Source organism: Hypomesus transpacificus, chromosome 1 (genome assembly GCF_021917145.1).
Source record: "Hypomesus transpacificus isolate Combined female chromosome 1, fHypTra1, whole genome shotgun sequence".
NCBI lineage: Eukaryota > Metazoa > Chordata > Actinopteri > Osmeriformes > Osmeridae > Hypomesus > Hypomesus transpacificus.
In genome coordinates this window covers 12,357,534-12,381,308 of record NC_061060.1, presented here as the reverse complement: position 1 = coordinate 12,381,308, position 23,775 = coordinate 12,357,534, and the positions used below count along the sequence as shown (strand labels likewise).

Sequence of the window (23,775 nt, the reverse complement as noted above, 5' to 3'; positions counted from 1 at the left end):
CACAAAATATAGCCTATAAATGTCACATGTATTTGTGTGTATATATATATATGTTTACGTTTTCATGTGTTTACATTTATTCATTTATACTTACATTTATTCATTTATACTTATATTTATTTATTTATACTTACATTTATGTATTTATACTTACATTTATCCACGGTGAAACTTCCTGCAGCAAAATAAATCTGTCGTCCCCCCGTCACCAAGTCAGGGGGCGGGTCAAAGCCTCTGATTGGTGAATGAACAGTATTACACACCAGGCAGGCTCAACCAGTCGATCAAGCTCTCTTCAAGCTAGAGGGATCCTCTATCGCCTCACTCTACAGCTGCTACTCAGTGTGGAATGAAACTTAAGTATCGATCTTATCACGCTATCAATCAGGCTATTGATACCAACGTTGGTATCGATAGTTGCCGGGTTTCCCAACCCGGCCACTGTCGGTCTTAAGATCGATATGCCCACCCCTATGCTGTATCATCTCGCTGAGGGTCGTGAACACATTTTCATTGATGTCTGTGTCAGTTAGGGCCAATATCATTCCTATAATTTCAGCGAAGCTCTCAATATGATGTAAAAACTGGCAGGTGCCTCCATCTCTTCAGCCTCCGCCAACATTTCGACCACTGTAGCATTCAATATTTCATTCATTGAATCCGCACAAGGTGCTGCCACCTTGGAATAGTCAAAAGCAGTCGATTCAAGTTGAACCACCAATCAGAGGCTTTGACCCGCCCCCTGACTTTGTGACGGGGGACGACAGATTTATTTTGCTGCAGGAAGTTTCACCGTGGATAAATGTAAGTATAAATACATAAATGTAAGTATAAATAAATAAATAAATGTAAGTATAAATAAATAAATGTAAGTATAAATGAATAAATGTAAACACATGAAAACGTAAACATATATATATATACACACAAATACATGTAACATTTATATATTTTGTGTCATTTATTTAAGCTTTGTGTTATATAATTATTTATTTATCCAAGTATTTATTTATTTCGTTTTGGCCCCTATAATCCTCCATAATGGCCGACATGCTCTCACTCTCAAAACAACTTTGTCTGCTCGCGAGCCGAATGATGAGCCGAGTGACTCGATCGGCTCGCTCTAACTATTTTCCATATTACACAGCTTGAACACGTATAACATAGGCTATAATATATAAAGTTGTCAAGGCAACACGTTATACGTTTTGAAGCTGTGATATATGGAAAATAGTGATGTCAGAGGGAGGGCCGGTTGGTGATGAAAGTGGGCCGTTATTTTGGACCATCCGAACCCCGTCGGCCCACCGGGGATTCCCCCGGTATCCCCGATGGCCATTCCGCCCCTGGACCAAAGTAGGAAGGAGAAATTGCGGACCAGACGAGCTTTTATTTTGAAAAGTAGAAACATGAGACGGGAGTGCATGAGACGGGAGTGCATGAGACTGGAGGGCACAAGGCGGGAGGGCTGCAGGCTGCAGCCATACACTCTTGTCTGAGCTTGCCAAATAGCCACTAGGCCTACAGCACGCACACAGAAGTCCAGGTGTCGGACTCGGACACAGAAATTGAGGTAGGCTAAGTAAACATTACAAAACGAACAGAACCGATCAGTAGCGGAGGGAGGGTGGGGGCGGGGCGCCGAAAACCCCGGGCCCCGCACCCGAGGGGACCCCCGATGTAGGCTATATTTGTTCTTCTTCATAATTTCTCTTTGGCAACAAAACGTTGATTGTATCCATGGTAGACAATTTTACTAAATATATATAGGCCTACATTTTCCGAAACATTTTTCTCATCCCGATGCTCATCGGAAAGTTAGAGCGCTTGCTTGCTTGGGCTTCTATTCGAGGATCTGTCTAAGGCCGATGATGTGATTGACGAATTTGTTCCATTTCGTAGGCTACTGTACCGTGAGCTGAGCATGGAAAAACATGAACTAAACACACACATCATCCCACCTTTCTCACTGACAACGACATGGACCGTGCTTTCCCCAACCTTTCCATTCTCTATCGCATTTACAATTCCGATAAGCAGTGGCAGAGAGGATTTTCAGCCGTCTGAAGTTGATAATGAGTTTCTTGCGATCAAACATGGGAGAGGAGCGGCTGTCCAATTTAGCGCTGCTGTGCATCGAGAGGGACATTGAGATTGACATTAACAAAGTAATCGCCAGATTTGCTAACGATAAGAACAGACAGGTGATGATTTAAATAGGCAGGGCATTTGTTGTGACCTATGTTTCATGTCTGCATATAGCCTATATTCTGCCTTTGTAAAATTAAAGTTAAATAATGTGTTTTTGTTTTGACCTGTGTGTATGCTATGAGTTTGCTGGTTTTGAATATCCCAATAGCTTACATGCCAGTTCGGAAAAGAAAATGATTATGGAGTTCAATTGTAGCATGCGGTAGGTGGCCTACTGCAGTGCGCGTCACGCGTTTGTGTAGCGCACTTGTTTTTTTCATGGGAGCTTGCTTCGCGCGTGTAGATCGACCCAAATTGTTGCTGAACGAATTGTAATAGAGGCCTATGTTTGTTTATTATAATTTGTCACTGTTAGGATAACTATAGGCTACTGTATTTAACTTCATTTTGGGGGGCTTATGACCTCTTCTTGAATTTGAATATAATGTATTGGTAAATGGACAGATCATTAAACCCATTTATGCATGGATTTGTGTAGGCCTACAGTATACTGTGCGTGAGAAGTTCTAATGATGGCTGAATGTGAGCCTACTTGCCTACATTTTGTTTGCACATTATGGGCTATGCAAACACATTTATTAGGCTAATATATGCTGTTCACATAGAGGTTGCCATTGGTTACTTTTTATTGCTATATTTTATAAATTTAAATACCCCCTGAGACATAACCCTTGCTCCGCCCCTGCAACCGATCATGTTATTTTGACTAAAACATAAAAACAATATTACAGGAAGCTCATAAAACAGTATCTGCGCTCAAATGAATACGAAAATGAATGCGCGCTGGCATTAACGTCCCGGTCAAAGACCGAGGTGAAGTTAGTTTCATATTCGACATTCGTCTCACATTCGGAAAACTTTGCTGTCGCGTTAGGGACCGGGTGAAAACTATATAGGCTACCATTTTGAAAAATTATGACTTTTATAAAATGTTTATGAATATAAAACCTCAAACGAACAGTATTCCAACAATGTCTATACCTCTCCCTGCCACCACAGCTGATATCAAACCTGCGTCCCTGAACTGTTGTAGGCTATAGTGGGTTAAGCAAGGGGAGTTTCTATAGCCGAGTAGTATTGTGCAGAGCACGCTTGGAAGAAAAAATAAATAGGGGCCTGTGCCTCAGTAGAGTTTTATGTCTAACAACGCCTCTGGGGCTCAGTGAGAACGAGCAGCAGCTGTAGTCAAGAATAGAGATAAGTGTACCTCTTAAACAACTTAAGAGATACTGTAAGGGTGTATCTGTCAGCAGGCAGGCCGGAAAGAGTCACGACAACTATAAAAAAGGTTTGACTCGGTTGTTTATTAGCTCGACGTCGGATCATGCCAATCCACAACAGAGTGGCGAGTATGTGTGAGAAACATCTCTCTTCAGAGAGCTTAAATACAGTTGCTGGACATGTTCAAACATAGAATGCATAGAATTGCTTCCTTAACGGGTCTTCAGTGGTCAGTATGATACACTAGAACGTTCAGCAGGTGAAGTGGTCGTTAATTAGCCTACGTTCAAGTCCCAGTTTGTACATGTTTTGCCTTACTGTCTCCTAACTGTCTGGGCTGTGTGCTATATTCTTCTCAGTGGAGGCCTCGCTGCAGGACCTCTTGACCTTACAAATACTTAGGCTGTACATGTAGCCTACACAGAAAATCTGCTTATCAGTTCCTAAGCCTGCACCCTCTGAATCACTCCGGAATCAAGTTGGATTCCCATCACAATTATTAATGGTGCATGAGTTATCAGTAGTGTTGTTTTTGGCGGCCTGTTTTAATTTTTAGTTTTAGTCTAGTCTTTGTGTAAAGCTGTCATTTTAGTTTTTATTAGTTTTAGTCACGTTCATCCTCTTTTTAGTCTAGTCAAGTTTCAGTCGACTAAAAGTCTGAGCATTTTAGTCTTATTTTAATCAGACTTATCCATGACTATTTTCTAATTGTCTATTTTGAGTCAATGTTATTTTAGTCTCTTTTTAATCAAAACAAAGGTAGTCTAAGCAGCTGCTTAGTAGTCTCGAGAAGCATGTTAATGCCAAAACCATTTGTTTAAGGCCTATTGGTCTAGATTAGAATAAGGTATTCAAAGTCATCTTGTTGATGCCAAATTCAGTTCTGTGTGAGGTGAATGACAAAACAGTATTTGGCCAACAAGGGATGCTTAGTACATGCAGTCAGGTACTAAGAACCCACTTTACACTCTCCCATACAAATACACACGCACACACACAGTAGCTAAACACACTAGTCATACATGGTAACCCACTTTACACTCTTACAAACAAACACACACATGCTAGTCACACACGTTTGTCTCAGACTCGGTTTCAGCTCCAGTGGCTATAACGTTGAAAGCGAACGTCTAAAGCTAACGTTAAAATGAGACACATTAAGCACAGCCTCATGAGTTAACTAACAATAATAACGCGACTAAACGAGACGAAATAACGTTATAACATTTCGTCTAGTTTTTATTTTGTAAACTACATTTGTCTCGTTTTTATTCATCAACTATATTGCATTATACATTTCATTATAGTCATCGTCACATCCCCAGCATTTACTTTGCGTCTCTTCTCGTTTTCGTCACTTGATAAAGGTTTGTTGACGACGATATTTAGTCATAATTTTCGTTGACAAAAGCAACACTAGTTATCAGCCACTTGTAACCTATAGGCCTACTCGCATAACCAAAACCCCACTCCACACTTGACAAAGAATGAGTAAAAGATCATGCGTCTAATCTACTCTACTCATCACACTTAGACAATCACTTGGTCAAAACTCCTTTTTCTGTTAAGGATAAAATCACCAAATGTCATCTAGTGTGACAAAACTAATTCACAACACTCACATGCTAAATATTATTCCTCAGTACATCCCTAAGACTAGGAAGGCTGTAAACTTTTAAAATATAAATCAACATCACAAGCAAAAAAGAGAATGTCTTCGTTCTTGTCACGCCTCTGTGTGTGTTCCCCTGTTTTGTTTGGTCCGCCCCCTCCAGGTGTTTCTCGTCTCGTCTGCTCGTTATGGGGTATTTAGTCCGTTATGTTTGTCCTGTGCCAGTTCGTCTTGTGTGTTTCCCGAGATGTCCCAGCCGGTTTCTCTCTGTGTTCCCAGTATCAGTATTTTGATTACCCGAGTACCAAACCCTGCCTACCAAGTACCTGATTCAGCCTGCCATCTGTCTGTGCCTTATCAAGACTCCACTGTGTACCGAACCTTGCCTGTCCGTCACCTGAGTCAGCCTGTCGATTTGGACTAATAAACAACTGCTACCTATCTACCTGCCTCTGCTTTCTGCATCTGGGTCTACCTCTGTGCGTGAGCCGTGACAGTTCTGTGGTTCAGCCGAACTCGAATTCCTCTTTTAGGTATGACCTCTCCTTCTCCATCTGTTTGACTCAGTTGTAATCATGATTAGATATGTCATGGCATGCTACACTATCTCTCCTAATCAACATTGTCTATGAAATGTATTGCTGAAAATGAATTTTCATAAGAAGTATCAGAACGTCCTCTAATGAATTGGATATTCACCGCTATGTTCCCACAAGTTATTACCGCTGCGTCAGTTATAGAATTCCCAGTGGAGTATCTATCTTCCCTTCTTTTCACTGATCTCATGGTCCTTCCCTGGATTGGTATTAGTGCCAATGTCTCCCTTGCTAAATATCACGAACAAAAAGAGAAGAACAACACCCTATTCATACTCATGATAGTGAAATATTAATGTGGAGGTGAGAAATATTACCCTTCCTTCGATGTTCCGTCTGTTTCATCCTATAATGCATCTGCCATAGGAAGCACTCATTGAAGTCGAGACACATGGATCCCTTGTGGTTGACCTTTAACCTTAACCGCTGTTCTGGTGGCCAAAAGAATCTTCATTTCCTCATTCCATTGAATGACTTCTGCAATGGAAGAATTCAAGTGGCACTGTGTAGATCTGAATTATCAAGAGATGTGGTTTCAATACAATTTATTTAGATTATACAATTACATAAGATTAAACAATGCTTTGCTGATCAGTCATTAACGAAGAAGGTGCCATCCACACAGATTGTTCGTAAGACTGATGAAGAACAACCCTAAAACCCTGCCTTATATAAACTTAGAACAAACAAAACCATAAATACCTTAAGACAATCTGAGTGTCCCTTCTACAGAGCAAACTACACCACAGAGCCTCAGTTTCTTACATTCGAGTTTCTATAACAAAGGAACTTACTTTTTACCGCTTAAAGAAACATAGATATTGTAACCATGTCAAAAAATGCCATTACACTTCAGGACAGTCTTTGAATGTGGCCTTGCTCAATTTTGCATTGTGAACCGCATATTCAAAAATCCAATTTCTGCAATAGTTCACCGATCCTAGGAAAGACAACATTTCAGTTTTATTCCTTGGTCGTACAATGTCCTTAATTCTTTTCACTCTTTCCTGTGACAAAATCGACATTCCCAGATAGTTCTCTGATTCTTGACGAAATTGGAGTTTAGCAAGTGAGGCCCAGTGTCCAGTGTCCACCTGTTGCCAATGTTTGAGCAGGGCTCTCGAATCTGAGACACATCCTGTCTCATTTCTGGCCGCCATCAGAATATAGTCCACATATATAAATAAGTCCCTTATTGCAATAAGGTCGAGTTCCATGGGAGTGAATTGTGCCAGGTGCCCATTAATTATTGCACTATAGACAGCTGCTGAATCAACATAGCTTTTTGGAAGGCGTGTCCAAATATATTATTGTTGTAATAGACGGTCAATAAAAAGGTTAATCCCCTCTCCTTTGTCTTTGAATAAAGGATACTGTTTAATAATTATATTTTAACATTACCATACCGAATCCATGGTTCAACGTCAGTCTGCACATGTTCAATAAAGAAATGCATAGGTTCCAAATTCCATTCGTCCAAATGATACAACTATAAAGATTCCTCATAATCTGTGGGCTTTAATAAATATTGATTAAATGCATCTATCAAATGAGGGACATCAACTGATTTCAGATTAACAATCCTAGTAACTGCAGCGACATCACAATAGATGAATTACTTAATACCACTAATGGTAGACAATGCCTGCACAAACTCAACATCACCGAAAATAGACTTAGCTCTGTGGTATGTCTTTACACTACTGGAAAAAAGCTGAGGTATGTGAATCGCTATCCCATCCCGTAAACATAAGATGGTTACATTCAATTTACTCAATAAGCCCAATAATGCCATTGGAAAGGTTGCTCTAACAATGAAAGAATGGTGTAATGTGTAATAATAAAAAGTTATCTTCTGTTTTTCTCAAACAGGACAGAGGGTGGTTTCTACATCAACTATAAAGGGAATTTGTTTTCCTGCTATACTCAAACTTAATTGCGGTATTTCATATGGTATATCTGAAACATGAAATTGTAGAGCATTAATCCTACATTTAACATCGTCCAAGTCCATGGCTGTATACAGCGTCACTTCTCCCACATCAAGTCTGTCAATCTAGTGTGTGGCCTGTGGTGCCGCTATTTGGTCTTGGTGGGGTCGTGTTCCATGTGCTTTTGTGGGGAGGGGCGATCCTCTCCTCGAGCACATTTCCCTCTCTCATTTTTCCTTCTTCGGAACGAATGACTTGCGAATAAAATGTATAGTTGGAACTTGTTTTAAATGTAGATCAATTTTGAGTGACTCTGACATGGCATGATCCTTGCGTGGTCTCTGTCCTGAATTTAATTACCATAGGCACATAAAGTGTACTTGATAGGCACCCCATGTTTTGCCTACACGTTTAGTAAAAGAAAAATGTTAGTAGCTAATATCGTAGGTCAAACCTTTTATTTCTTTATGTTCATTTGTGTATTTATCTTTAATCTTTAACTATCTTTCATGAAGAATTATTTCTTTATATTCATAAATTTAGCACTTCAAGACTGTAATTCATATGACACAATTCGTTGTCAGATCTTGGGAAACATTGCTCGAGCCTTACAGCATACTTCATTGAAACGTCTCTTTCAACGTATTATTTTATAACAGCGTAACCAACCATTACCCTACGGATCTAAATCGTATACCAGACACAATTAGATAGACTCATGGGCTTTACAGCAAGGAATCCTGCCTCATGTAACAGATCTTCTAACAATTAAAGGATTTTACGGACCATGATACACAACGGCCTTTCACCGCATCATTATGACCTACGCAGATACAACACTATTTAACAGAAGCCAAGCGGACCAGCCCTTACTTATGAATCTAGGTCCCGTCCTGTATGGTCTTTTGTTCCCAAGAAACTGGTAGGCCTTGTCGTAATTTGTATAGGCCTACATGAACAGTCATCAAATGCCGTAATGCACAGCTCTACCAATTCACTATCAAGGTGTTAGATTACACCGAAGTCGAGTCCCTTTCCTTTATGCCTGCACAGAAATCATCCACTCCCCCTTTTTAAAACATATACAAATTAGTTATCAAAGCAGCCGGTCCTCTCCAGGTAAGCAGAATTCAACATAACCATTTGATAAACATTTAAAGTCTGCTCACCTGAGCTATGGCAGAAGATTTTACTGTTTGTGACACCATTTGTAAGGATGATCTGTCAGCAGGCAGTTTGGAAAGAGTCACAACAACTATAAAAAAGGGTTGACTCGGTTTTTATTAGACGTTGGATCATGTCACCAATCCACAACAGAGTGGCGAGCATGAGTGAGAAACACCTCTCTTCAGAGAGCTTAAATACAGTTGCTGGACATGTTCAAACATAGAATGCACAGAATTGCTTCCTTAACGGGTCTTCAGTGGTCAGTACACTGATACACTAGAACGTTCAGCAGATGAAGTGGTCGTTAATTACATTCAAGTCCCAGTTTGTACATGTTTTGCCTTACTGTCTCCTAACTGTCTGGGCTGTGTGCTATATTCTGCTCAGTGGAGGCCTCGCTGCAGGACCTCTTGACTTTACAGATACTTAGGCTGTACATGTACACAGAAAATCAGATAGCAAGGGTAACTTTATCACCATTACCCCTCAGAGGAAGGTCAGGGGTCCGGGGCAAATTTGTTGGCGGTCGAGGTCGTGAGGATGCTGGACTACGAGGAGAGGACGGCGTTCCTTGGCGAATGGGGAACCTTCCAGAAGATGATCTTCTTCCTCCTCAGCCTCAGCTGCATACCCAACGGCTACGTTGGCATGGCGATGGTGTTCCTCGTGGACATCCCCCCCCACCGCTGCCGGGTCCCGGGGCTGAACAGCAGCGGCTTCAACCTGGACCTCAACCTGTCGTTCCCCCTGGAGGAGGTGAAGGGGGAGGTGGTCCTCAGTCATTGCCTGAGGTACCAAGAGCCTCCGGGTCCCGACGGCAACGAGACCGAGGGATGTCTGGACGGCTGGGAGTTCAGCACAGAGAGATACACCTCCACCATCGTGACTGAGGTGAAGCTACACTCTACCTACTGGAATTTACGGATGTGATGACCCTTTGAACTGTCTAACTGTCTTGTTGGGTGTGTTTGCATTCTGGTAGTGGAACCTGGTGTGTGAGGATGACTGGAAGACTCCTTTCACTGCCACCATCTATTTTGTAGGTGTTTTCTGCGGTGCCTTCCTGTCAGGGATTGTCTCAGATAGGTAATGGTTCTCCGAAGCACGTTACAACTGCAGACACATCAGTATTTAAACGTTCTAGTGTTCTGTAGACTCAAACACATCAAGTTCTGTTGTAATGTTCTAGTCTATATCCTGTATTTTGTTCAGGTGTAGTTCAAGGCAATTTTGGGAGTTTTTACCCTTTTCCAGGATGAAATTGTATGTTCCATAGATTCGGGCGCAGGTTGGTCCTCTTTGGCACCTTGGCAATGCAGACAGTGTTCACCCTCCTCCAAGCAGCCTCTACCAGCTGGGAAATGTTCTGCTGTTTCTACTTCATTGTGGGGATGAGCGAGACATCCAACTTCAATGCTGCCTTCATACTGGGTCAGTCTGGACAAAGAGATAAGTAGATCAGATAACAAAGTAATATCTTTATTGCATTTCTTCATTTGTCTAGCTCTGGTCTGATCTTGATCTCTCGTGTGATTCTGTGCACCTTAGGCTCTGAGCTCCTAACTAAATCAGTCCGCGTCTACTTTGGTGCCCTGGGGGTAACTTTAAGCTATGCCTTGGGCTACACCGTGCTGCCCCTGGCAGCCTACTGTTTCAGGAGCTGGAGGCTCCTCCTGGTTGTCCTCGCCATCCCTGGCTTCCTCTACATCCCTCTCTGGTGGTGAGTACCAATGCCACCTGATAGTACATGGATGGTTCTATTTCTCTTTTGGAACCAGTAGATTGGCTTGAACTTGGAACAGATGGAGGGAGACATGGAGGACATAGTAGTGCCCTGTGCTTCAGGTACATTCCAGAGTCTCCTCGCTGGTTATTGGCCCAGGGCAGACTGAAGGAGGCGGAGTCTATCATCAAAGCAGCTGCCAAGATGAATGGTCTTACGGCTCCTGATGTTATCTTCACCGAAGATGTCACTGCAGAACTCATGGTGTTTTAATGCCCACACACACTCACTCACTCACACACACACACTCACACTCACTAACAGACACACATCCCCAATATGCTTCTACATGTTTACTATCTGCAGGAAAACAGAACCAAGGAGAGCTCACGCCTATACAACTGGCTGGACCTGGTCAGAACCAGGAACATACGCAACCTCACCATCATTAACATCCTCATCTGGTACCCTGATACGTCCTAGCCACACACTGCTGAAAAGTATACCTTACGCAGTATAAGACACTGTGCACAACACATATAGACACTACACACTGTGTGCTTGTTACGCACTTCACACTTTATTACACACTACACCACACTGTTGCTAAATATACCCTACACAGTATAGCATGCACTGTGCACAACACACATGAAAACCACATACTGCATGCTTCACACTATAATACACACTACATACTTCACCACACAGCTGCAAAATATATCCTACACAGTAGGATAAATAAACACTGCACACTGCATGATGACTACATACTACACACAATTCAACACATGCTAGTGCATACTTGCGTACGTCACAACTTCTCCGTCCTCCACCTCAGGACAATCAGCTCCATGACATATTATGGGATGTCCCTGAACACGCCCAATATGGACGGAGACCCCTACTTCAACTGCTTGGTTGCGGCGGCCACAGAGTTCCTGGCGTACGGCAGCGTCTGGTTCTTGATCCGCTACACCCCCCGACGCTTCACCCTCCCCTTCACCCTGCTGCTGTCTGGAGCCCTGCTGCTCTTCATCAAGCTCATACCTGATGGTACGAGGCCCACCAAAGTGGATAGTACTGCTGCTACACACAAACACACGCACAAAATGGCACATACTCAGAAGGATTCCCATGTACACAAACGTACACACACCTAAGAGGGTACAAACTCATGGAAAACACGTACCGGTATATGTACTCACATACTACTCAAATCTAGAAAACCACAAACTGTGTGTGTGTGTAGAACTGAGCGGCCTGACCCTAACCCTGGTGATGGTGGGGAAGACGGGTGTGACGGGGGCGTATGCCTTCCTGTTCCTGTACACGTCGGAGCTCTTCCCCACCGTGGTGAGAAACATGGCCGTGGGAGCCACCTCCATGGCATCGCATTTGGGCAGCACCGTCTCCCCATACATCGCCTTCATGGGTCAGTGTGTGTTTGTGTCTCCTTAAAAGAGTATGGAAGCATATATGTCTGTCGAGATCCGTTTGTCAATGCTGTCTGATTTCAGGTACATACAACAAGTTCCTACCTTTTATCTTGATGGGTGGAGCCACTGTCATGATCGGGTTGTTGAGCTTGTGGCTACCTGAAACTAAAGGTGAAATACTTCCAGAATTCATCCATCAGGTGAAACCGCTTCAAAGGTACGTTACCATGGTTAGGGTTGAAGCGTGTGGTGGGGTATTCTGGGATGTACAGTCGGGTCTGACTTTGTGTTGTGTATCTAGGGTGTGTTTACGACAACAGTGTAGAGGGAGTAAACATGACCGGAAGAAGGAGACAACCTCTGAAGAGATCTGACTATACGTCAGTTAAAGATTACTTTTACTGTGAAAAGACCAGTCTGTGAGCAGGAGGAACAGGGTTGATGGAGAGTGGATTTCTTAGCTGGTCACAGATATGAAAACCGCAGAGCTCTGATGAGGTTCTGAAGTGGTCTGGTGAAAAGCAGTCCTTCAACTGACTAAGCTACCTACAGGATTCTAAAAGGAATTTACCAACGTGTTGTTTCCCTTACATTTGTACACATATGTTTTATTATTGCACATTTTATATGCAAACAAACAGCCAATCAAATTATGTAGAAATGGCTACAACATATCCCGGCCCCTAATTGAGTATGCCTTAGCATATCAATTTCCAACTTAAATTTAAAATTGAGGCCACATTTCAACAACATTTTTGTCAAACTTCCTTTGAGCGAGTTTTTTCCTCTTTTCACAAGTAAAGGGCAAAGGTAAATATGTACATGCAAGTATTTCCAGTCTTATCAAACTTTTCTCTTTCATCTTCATTCTTCACCCTGCAATACACACAGTTTTGTTATGGGTCTGTGAATGACACAGGTCTTGGTCCGGACCTCTACGTTTGGGACGACTCCTTTTTAGTCTGGCATTACCTTGATGATTCTGCCTAACAGCCAGGAGTTCCTTGGAAGTGACGAATCTGCGACGAGGACAACATCTCCAACCTTGAAACTTTTCAGGCCGAGCCACTTTTGCCGTGTTTTGCAGGACACATTTGGTCATTTAGCAGACGATCTTATCCAGAGCGACTTACAGTAAGTACAGGGACATTCCCCCTGAGGCAGGTAGGGTGAAGTGCCTTGCCCAAGGACACAACGTAATTTGGCACAGAGGGGAATCGATTCGGCAGCCTTCTGATTATTAGGCCGACTCCCTCACCGATCAGCCATCTGACTCCCCCCATTTGATGTGTTTAGAAACCTATGCTATATACAGGACACGTTAGCATTGCTAATAACTGTTAGCACAACATCATACTATCCTTACAGCTTGCGTTTGCAATGAGCATACGGTCGGAACAGCACCTCTTTCCAGGTTCAGTCTCCTAGCAAATCATGCTTGAAATTGTCTAGGGTTGTCTAAACCAGTGGTTTTCAAACTTTTTGTGCCCAAGGCACACCAAAAGGCATGTCAAAATCTCAAGGCACACCTGTATTCATATCTGTGCAAAGCGCCTCTATAACATGTGTTATCACTCTGTAAACGTTTATTTTTATTTACTGATGTTATGGGGAAAGGTGCCATCGCTGAGGGTCCAATTAGAATGAAGAAAAAAAGGGAGACTTGGATATCCATAACTCTTTGTATTAAATACTTGTAAAAACAATGAATTCATTGAGGTGTTGGTGGGTGTATGTGGTAAAGCACAAACAGAAAATATACAAAATGCAGGTGTCATGCATAACTCAGAAATTAATACATAACTCTGTAGTACCATTTGAATGATACATTATACAGGGAACTAGCCCTTGTGAGGCCAACAATGACGGTGTTTCACTGGGCATACAATGTGACTTCCATGTATGACTGAAGTGACCTATATACAAGGGTACCACACTATAAAAACCTTTAAAGACAACCAAGTACAAGAAAGTGCAAAAGTGCCCGGACCAAGCTGCCACTCCATCCGAATGTGCCGTAAAGCAAACCAAAAACATTTGTAACGTGCGGAGTAGAGTCATGTGACCAACGTGATTTCCATATATGGTCATTTAAATAGACACGCATTATGGGCAACTGGGCAACTTAACTTATTATGGCCTCTTTTTTTTTTTACAACTAATGCCAAATACAATTAGTCAAAAAACTATATTACTACTTATTAAATATTTACTGACAAACTAATTCTATAATTAATTTGAAAGTTTGTAAACTTACAACTAATGTATATTTGAATCAGCATTTAAACATTTTATATTGTACATTTGCTATTTAACATTTGCTATTTTGCCTGCTTACAAGCTAGTGAGAAACATGTGCCTGTCGTTGCTCGCAGATTTTTTTAATTCTTGGTGGTACTGAAGAGAGGGCCACTCGCAAGTCCTGTTCAACGGAGAGGCGTGACCTCCTGTTGCTCTTCATGTAAACTAGAGTAGAGAATGCCAACTCACACAGGTAGGTAGTGGGAAAAAGAAGAAGTTGTTCAATCGCGTGGCGGGAGATAGTTGGGTACTCTGATGCAGAAGCCAACCAAAACTGATCCAGTGGGAGCTCACTAAATTTGAGTTTCATTGTGCGGTCCATCCGGAGCTCTGCACATTCCTCTCTTTCCCTCAAAATGAGCTTTTGTGTTGAGGATTCCTGATTGAATGGGGCTCGAATCCAGTCAAAGTCCTCGATGTCGGCCACACGTGGAAAGTAGCGCTCAAACCTCTCTTTTAATGTCTGAAGGTGTTCAGCAAATAAAGCGCGCTCCCTAGCAGCCTGTGGCGCGGCTGATGCCAGTGGGAACATCTCCATGGAACCCTGTTACAAAGCCTCCTGCCACAGGATAAGCTTGCCCATAAACCCCCGAATCTTGTCTGTGGACGATAGAATGTTCTCATTCCTGCCCTGAAGCTTGGTGTTTAACTCGTTGAGATGCCCAAAAATATCTGCAAGGTAAGCCAGCTTGGCGCCCCACCTCTGATCCGCGAGCTTGTCCTTATGAGGGACAGGGTGTTCCTTCGAAAACTCCAAAACCTCTTCTCGCAGCTCATAAAGACGGGACAGGACTTTTCCCCGTGACAGCCAACGTACCTCTGTGTGGAGGAGTAGGCTTTGGTGGTCAGCTCCCATCTCAGCGCACAGTTGGGAGAATAGCCGAGACTTTAATGGCCTTGATTTGATGTAATTCACCACCTGCACAGATTGATCCAGCACCTCAGCCAACTCCGGGGGCATGGTTTTGGCAACTAATGCCTCGCGATGTAAAATACAGTGGTTTGTCACAATATTTGGGTTTTGTTCTTTCACCTTGGCAATAAAACCTCTCACTCTCCCCGTCATGCATGCCGCACCATCTGTACAAAGACTGACGCACATTTCCCAGGTCAGACCTTTCTCTTTTAAATAGTCATTAGTTACCCTGAATACCTCTTCCCCTGTTGTGTGGCTTTCCATTTCTTTACAGAATAAAAAAGTCTCTTTGATTGAATCACCATCAACATATCTGACGTTTGCCAGGAGTTGGGCAGCCCCACTTATGTCAGTTGACTCGTCCACCTGTAGAGAAAATGTGCCGCTGACCTGCAGTTTCTCCGTCAACTGTTGTTCTATGTCATCTGACATGTCATCGATCCTTCTTTTAACTGTATTATCTGACGAAAGCACTTTTGATAAGGCATTTGCGGCATCTGGACCCAGCATGACACCTGCAATTTTTTTTAAAGCGGGGAGGATGAGCGTCTCCGCTATTGTGTGTGTTTTTTTCTGCTTTGCAATAAACTCCGCTAGCATATAACTTGCCTCCATAGCCTTATCAGACACTTTCACACAATCCAACAAATGGTCTTGCTGCCTCTGGTTCAGATCCTTCGCTCTTTTAAAGAAGGCCAAGTTTCTCTCAACGTGAAAGGGATGTTTGGTTTCCAAGTGCCTCTTCAATTTACTTGGCACCATGTTAGCATTAGCCAACTTCTCCCGACAGATTACGCACTCGGGATGGGGGCAGTTGACATCCCCGGTCCAGGTGAAGCCATAAGACAGGTAGCTTTCATGATACTGTCTGCTGACAGTCTTTCTTTTCTTCTCTTTAGGTGGTTCTTCTACGCTGACTATCTGTGGTTTGCTCCTCACAATAAAGCGATCCATTTTATTTCTTATAATGACTTTTAGCAAAACTAGCTAACAGCAATCCGTTATTGTTGTTTGACAGGACATTCTGAGGTAACATTCTTAGAGCGTCTGTGTGTTGCGGCTCTCGCTCTTTGCGCGAGAACGGTTCGAACGCGCCACCAAGTCTATTAACTTGGACGCTGTGTGTGCCACCACCAAGGCTGATATTTTGTTACAAATCTTACTGGCGCTAAGCCATCAATTTTGATATTTTTTGGGCAACATTTGTATGGCTGTCACAAAATCCCACGGCACACCTGGCCTTGCCTCACGGCACACCAGTGTGCCGCGGCACACCGTTTGGGAACCATTGGTCTAAACTGTCTTGGGTGAAATGTTCATAGCAAATGAATGATTGAGTGTCGAACTTCGCCGGGATCTTCTCATAGACAACAGCAGCCATACCTGTTCAATGTTTGGCTCCTTGGGAAGATTGTGAGTGTTAGCCTTCCCTGTACAGCCTGGAACACAGCATTTACGACCGTGGTCCATTTTCAATATCCTTATTATAATTCAAAACCTTCTTTGTAATTCCTTATAAGTAGCCTACACAGAGCAGCGCGCAGCTAAACTAGTATCGGAGATAGACGCTACCTCGGGCTGGTCTTGATGTAAATTTTGGGGCGTGACAAAGATAGCGTAAGGGGTCCCATTATCGTCCACCTAGCTCTCGACGCTCGTTAGAAATGTTACCAAAATGTCGTTATATTACAAATTAAAAACTTTATGTCACAGCTTTATACTTTAATATATAGATACACACCTATATTATAACATTCCGTTTTTGAAATCCAATCAGGATATGCCTAGAAATGTTACTTTCCTGATTTTAGCAGTTAGCCAGGGGGTCCCATTATCGTCCACCCAACCACTTTCAATGGATAAATGTCAGTTTGACGCTGCGGAAGGCAGATGCTACACATACGGTTTGAGAGCGTATTTACATACTCAAATCTCAAAGTATGAAGCTGTAATTTGGTGTGCAGCAATATAAGATGTGTACATATCGATGAGTTACTTTCTTTCGTTGCTGCTGCATATCTTCTTTAAGAAATTAACGGAAGAAACGGTTGTGGACGATAATGGGGCCCCGAACATTGGAGATTTAGAGTGGACGATAAAAGGGCCCTTTACACTACAGACCAGAGCCAAAAAAGGGCGGTCCTACGTCACTCCGGTGGCTTTGTTGAAAAGCTAGCGTTTTACAGGAAAAAAAATTCTTTTTGAGATTTGCATAGGAAAAAGGTGTCAATGGACTTTGATATTCACTGTATGTTCATTTTACCCACCGAACTGTCGTTATTCAACTATGACAAGGTAAAATCGGTATTAGGTAACCTCAAATCCTCTACTTTACGTCCTCTCCAACAAGTTAACTAATGTTACTTTCTTTGCGCTCAACTGACGAAAAAGTATTAGGTAACCATGACAATGCAGAACGACGCAAGGTGGATTCAAACGAAATCACAAAAGTGTGGAGGAGTGCGTTTTTCTTAACAAACGGAAATACATTTAAAATAAATAAGACATAACAAGAGACCGATCCATTGACAGGGTTCATAAAAAGAGAACATATATTTTACATTTTTTCTGCTGTATATTGGGGGGGACAGATTGGAATTTTCTCAATATTGGGGGGACACGACCCCTCCAAAGAATGCTTACCCACTTCATTCAGTCTTTATCATATTCTAGAGAATGACACTCTTGTCTTCACAGGACGCTAGGCTCGACCAGCCTCCCCAACATCAGACTCGGCTTTGCCACCAGCCTCTTCATCCACCGGGCTTGGCCTGCTACCAGCCCTATAATTGTGGGAGAGAACAGGGTTCGAGGAGGTGCACCGTCAGAAGTGGGTTAGTTGGGTCTCCCCTACACGTGTGACGTAGCCTGTAGGTGCGTGTTCGAGTGAGTGCCGGAATTGCATTGACGTTGGGGTGTCAACTAGGGGTTTGGCCCAGCTTTGAGGGTGCCGCGCTTACACCAAGTTGGGGAGGGTGGAGTGTGGTCAATGAAGAGCTGAACTACCTTAATACCTGTGTAGCCTGTTCGGTGCCCTGGAGTATTCCACCCATGCTTATGAATGTTAGAGAACCTTTGTCCAGACTTAATAAAGACTTTTATATCGTTAAAACCCTCGTACCTGTGTTCTTCCAGGCTGACATACCTACCAGTAATTTCCTGCTTCAAAAAAGAACCCGCATTTATTACAGGACCTTAAAGTCAATTCTGAAGGTAACAGGGAGCCAGTGTAACTAGGACAGGACTAATGTGTTCTCTCCTTTTAGTTTTGGTTAATAATCTAGCTGCAGAGTTTTGAATGAGCTGTAGTCTTTCAGTGGTTTATAATGTTAAATGTGATCTTCATTAAGACCAGATGGTCATGATAAATGATGGTTGAAGATGCCATGATATGTGTGCATTATGTGTGTTGAGTGACTTATTAGTGTGAGTCACCATACCCTTGAGTTAAGAAGTGGGAAGTCTGAAGTTGAGACAACGAGCTCTCCAACCATGTGCAGGCACTTGCGTGTACACACAAGTTGTACAGTAGCATCTCAACCACAACTGCAGACCCTGTCATCAACAAGCCCATGTAGGATGGTCAGATAGGTGGTCAGATGGGTCAGACACAGAACCTCTCATCTGCCTGCAGGTGGCGCAGTAAAACCACAACAGCCTTCCTGGCACAGAGACCACAGGAGGATCAGCTTTAGTCTGACCGTACCTGTTGGACACATCCAACCGGTACTGAGAGATTAAACGCCTTATGCTCTCAAGGCGCAAGGCGACAGGTTTAACGCCAATAGGGGAAAACATGGGCCCAAGAGGCCCCGGGCCCGGCTCTAAAGTTTAGAGTATTCCAAAGTATACTTTGAAGTACTTTAGGAAGTGTACTTTATGAACTGAAAGTGCACTACACAGGTTACTTTAGAGTATTCCAAAGTATATTTTGAAGTACTTTAGGAAGTGTACTTTATGAACTGAAAGTGCACTACACAGGTTACTTTAGAGTATTCCAAAGTATATTTTGAAGTACTTTAGGAAGTGTACTTTATGAACTGAAAGTGCACTACACAGGTTACTTTAGAGTATTCCAAAGTATACTTTGAAGTACTTTAGGAAGTATACTTTATGAACTGAAAGTGCACTACACTTTAGATTAGTTTATTACTATGTTATGCACCGTACATTCGTAAATATCAAGTAGTTTCAAGCCGTAGTTTGGGGACCCCTGCCTTAGAGTATTCCAAAGTATACTTTGAAGTACTTTAGAAAATATACTTTATGAACTGAAAGTGCACTCCACAGGTTACTTGTCTTGTTGAAGCCAGAAGGATAAAGCTATCCTACCCACATAATGGGTAACAATGATGGGACCGTGCTAGTTTAGCCTAGTACCTGCAGGCTAGCAACTCAAAAGTGATATTAACTGGAAATAAGTAGGCCTATATGATCACTTGGATAGTAATAAGGCTATCCTTGTAATCTCGACCAATGTTAGCAGTCAACTAAGCATGGTTAGTGTCTGTATTATATTGATGAATTACTGTGCAGGAAAAGCAGAACCCTGAAGCTACAGATGCAGAGCAGGTTGGTGATTTACATTTACATTTAGTCATTTAGCAGACGCTCATATCCAGAGCGACTTACAGTAAGTACAGGGACATTCTTCCCGAGGCAAGCAGGGTGAAATGCCTTGCCCAAGGACACAACGTAATTTGGCACAGACAGGAATCGAACCAACAAGCTTCTGATTAATAGCCCGACTCCCTAACCGCTCAGCCATCTGACCCCGTGATGAATCAGCATCAGGGCACAAGGAAATTGAAAGTTTCTATCTCCGCCGAGATTTGAAGGCCTGAAGAGGCCTAGAGGTGGTAGTTATTAGCTGGAAGACAGAATTGGATCACAGCTTGAAGCCTAATTCTTTTGTCAAATGTCAAACATATTACCACAATATATTCATATTTGACACGTTTTTGTTTTTGTACATCCAGGCGTTTTCTAAAAGGTCAAATACTTAGGATAAAAATGTATTATTTTTCATAATTGTTATCTCTAATGCAAGTTGGTACTTAGAACTATCATATATTATAGCTAAATCCCCCATTAGTATTGGTGAAACACAAAAACTGAAGCATGAACACATTGGAGTGCATTATTTGACTCAGAAGGATTGACGCACAAAGAACACTGCTTGTGTCATCCAGGGACTCTTATTTCGAAGGCTCCACAGATACCTAGCATGTTGGGTATTAGCATTTGTAGCGATTCCTTAGCTACAAGGCTAACAAGCTCATTTGAAAGGCAGGCAAAGGCAGTTTGAGAACATTTGCTTAGAACGAGGGGGGGACGGGGACGGCAGGACGCACAGACCTAGTTGGCTTTAAGAGGCTGTCACCAGGGCATAGGGTGACCAGAAGCATGACCTTGATAAGGAGGACACGTGGGTCCAAAAAGGAGGGCAAAGGGTCAAAAAGGACGACAATCCCAAATTTGAATACAGATCCATTACTTTTCTGTTGTCTTTGGTGAGAAAGTTTAGTCAAATGATGAATAAGACAGTACCATTCCCCAGACTATTTTAATTGTATTATAAATTTAAATATATAATTTGGTCAGCTCAGCAGCAGTTGTTTTATCATCCGTTGTTGTTGTGTTTGGAGCAAAAAATGATGTGAAGGAAGAGTGCCCAGCAGAACTAGCATTATCCTTGTGCCATTGGCTAGCGCAGGCATGCTGCTCTAAAGCCCCTTTCCCTCTATTACTCAAGTCTATATTAATGTGACAGAGCTTACAGAAGGCACAATATTGATCTTTGCTGCTCTTAGTGGCAAAGTGGAGTTCTGAACTCCAAGTAGGTTTTAAGGAGGTCTTTTATTTTTGGCATCTGAAAGCCTACGCGAGTGGTAAATTGCGACGGTGGGCAGGAAGCCCTTACAAAAAAGTACACTTCAAGTTTATTTTGTAGTATGCTTTGTGTAAAAAGTATACTATTATCACATTACTTAAAGTATACTAGCAGTGTACTTATTTATATACTATTTTTGTACAAAGTAAACTGAATTGGCCCAATTTTTAGGTCATTTAGTACACTTAAAAGTACAATTAAAGTGTATTTCAAATTTTACTTTTGAATACTTCCCTATTCAGCCTCTCGGCGGCAGAGTTTGAGGATCACAAATTGGCCGCCTACAAGCAGTTAACAATTCCTTCTTGATAGCTAACTACTTACTCTCTGGGTGGGAAAGAAACTTCTTGTATCACTTTTTTTTGGGTGGCATTTTGATTTTCCTTTCTACAAAGCACAATATGGTCAAAAATATCAATGCTGAGACCAAACGAAATACTAATATGAGGCTTTATTATTTCCTGGCTTACTGTGTCAGACTACTGCCCTCTTTCTGCGAGTCACGATACACGAAGTTTCAGCCAATTAAATGACATCATGTTGTCTTGCAGCCTGGAGGCGCATTGGTTAACTTGGAAATGTATTTTTCACTTTTCTGGGCAACGAACATAGTATAGATAATAATACGAATGAGTTTTGCAAATATATTGTGCAAAATATTTTTGTCGAAAATTAACAAAATATTGGTGGGGACAATTGTGTCTTTCCCAAACTTGGTCGTGACTAGTCCCTATATCGACCCTATGCAAACCTACGCCCTAGTTTGATACAGTTCATGACTCCCAAGTTCCCCACTTGAAAGGGTACATACGATAGTCGAGAATGGAGTCTTTCCTGCAGATAGCCCCCCCATTAACTCTATGCCCCCCACTCATTGGCCATCGGACTCGGGTGCACGGCGAATACACCGGAGTGTTGGAAAGCAATGAGCTCCCACGGCATCACACCGGCTACAAGATCTTTGCTGATTTTAAGCTGAGAACACGCAGCACCTGTGGAACCAGCGGGTCTCAGATGCGGTGTCAAAGACGTTTTTCCTGGGCTGGTTAGACGAACACGTGTTGATTCAAGTATGGAAGCAAATCAGTGCCATAATGTTTTGAATTTTCAAAGGCATCGAATACTTAATATTGAAATGTAAACAACACTGAATTCCCATCTTAATATATATCTATGTAAAATAAAATTCAGGTTGCTCAAATTCGAGCCTAAAAAATTAGATCTTAAAAATTCAACCATAAAAAACTCGACCCTATCAAATTCGACCCGAAAATTTTCGAGCTGAAAAAATTCGACCCCCAAAAATTCGAGTCTATCAAATTCGACCCGAAAAATTTCGAGCTAAAGAAATCAGATTTTTAACATCCGGGATATCGAGGACAGGTAGAGCAATCGAGCCTCAATGCAATCGAACTAACTTCTCACCTATCAGAGCACAGACCTTCAGTCAAGCACTCTGAGGAAGCGGGAAACCTTCAACCCATAGGGTTAATATAACTAGAGTAAGCAGAAAACTGTCAGAATGTGGTACAAGTCCGATCAAGAAGCAGATAGCCTACATGTGAACTTTACGAAAATCAATACTATTAGAACTGTAGTATACGTGCAGGGCCTATACGTTGTTCTTTTTGCCTCGTGTTTATAGTTTAACTGCTTATGTATTGTGTCGAATAAATAAACTGTAAACTTGAATATCTGGCTCCGTCGTTGTTTTAGCTATGCAAAGCAAGCTAAATTAAGCCTATAACTTTGTTACTATTATAATGATGATGAGTGTTTACTATTAGGCTACTAGCTTATTGTTAATGCCATCGTTGTGGTGTCAACTGATTTAAAGTTCTAACAACATAACGACCATAACAATATTGAGGTTATCAGACATGATTTATTCATCTTTGTATTTGCCTCAGAATAACATGTCAACAATATATAATGACGCCATAACATGCCACGATATTATAACTAATTATATTAGGCTATAATTACGTTTGTCGTGCCATGGGCATATAGCGTTTATTACAAAATGGTTAAATCTGCTTTAAAATAACTGAGATTAACTCTACAAACAACCGTCATGTAGGCCTATGTGCAACCATTTGTAAAACGTGCTACAATAAAGGCAGGCAGCTGTAGATTATCAAATCCTTTCTCCTTGTTCTCATTCAGCTCAGGTAAATCTGCGATTTGCTGATGCTCCCTTTTGTGCTTGTGCCCTCTTATCTGCGAGCACATTTGCAGGCAACTTTTATTGACTAAGCAAATAAATGGGTTGCTAGTTTACCCATATCGGATTGGTTTCAAACTGAGCAAAAATCGGGAAAAATTATTCTATGAAAAAGCTAGTAGTATGAGCCAGGTTCGAGAATCAAACAAAAATTATTGGGGGAGATAGTTTTGTAAATGTTGAATGGAGTTAATAGAATAAAAACGACCGGAAGAGTCGGAAACCTAACCGTACATGCAATACCACCTACATCCACCGGGGCCGTTGCTTCAAGCCGAGGGGCGAGGGGTGGGGGCTTGGTCTGTGCTCTGATAGGTCAGAAGTTGGTTCGATTGCATTGAGGCTCGATTGCTCTCCCTGTCCTCGATATCCCGGATGTTAAAAATCGGAATTTTTTAAACTCGAAATTTTTCGGGTCGAATTTGATAGGCTCGATTTTTTTTGGCTCGAATTTTTTCAGCTCGAACATTTTCGGATCTAATTTGATAGGGTCTAGTTTTTTATGGTTGAATTCTTAAGATCGAATTTTTTTAGGCTCGAA

General features: G+C 42.1%; 1 protein-coding gene across 3 annotated transcripts in view; it reads left to right on the top strand.

The window, feature by feature from the left end:
• Positions 1-1,531: 1,531 nt before the first annotated feature.
• LOC124462910 (solute carrier family 22 member 4-like) overlaps positions 1,532-23,775 on the top strand; it is a 35,261-nt gene continuing 13,017 nt past the window's right edge. The window contains exons 1-11 of one of the 3 annotated variants that reach the window (XM_047014769.1): positions 1,532-1,573; positions 9,229-9,629; positions 9,721-9,824; positions 10,015-10,169; positions 10,287-10,458; positions 10,584-10,725; positions 10,828-10,925; positions 11,303-11,517; positions 11,714-11,896; positions 11,982-12,117; positions 17,815-18,193. In XM_047014769.1, the coding sequence (XP_046870725.1) occupies positions 9,279-9,629; positions 9,721-9,824; positions 10,015-10,169; positions 10,287-10,458; positions 10,584-10,725; positions 10,828-10,925; positions 11,303-11,517; positions 11,714-11,896; positions 11,982-12,117; positions 17,815-17,956 (1,698 nt within the window). In that variant the 5' untranslated portion in view covers positions 1,532-1,573; positions 9,229-9,278 and the 3' untranslated portion in view covers positions 17,957-18,193. Of the gene's footprint in view, positions 1,574-9,228; positions 9,630-9,720; positions 9,825-10,014; positions 10,170-10,286; positions 10,459-10,583; positions 10,726-10,827; positions 10,926-11,302; positions 11,518-11,713; positions 11,897-11,981; positions 12,118-12,201; positions 12,264-12,791; positions 15,722-17,814; positions 18,194-23,775 lie in introns of those variants that run through there. The other 2 variants (XM_047014855.1, XM_047014654.1) reach the window with 2 other exon arrangements.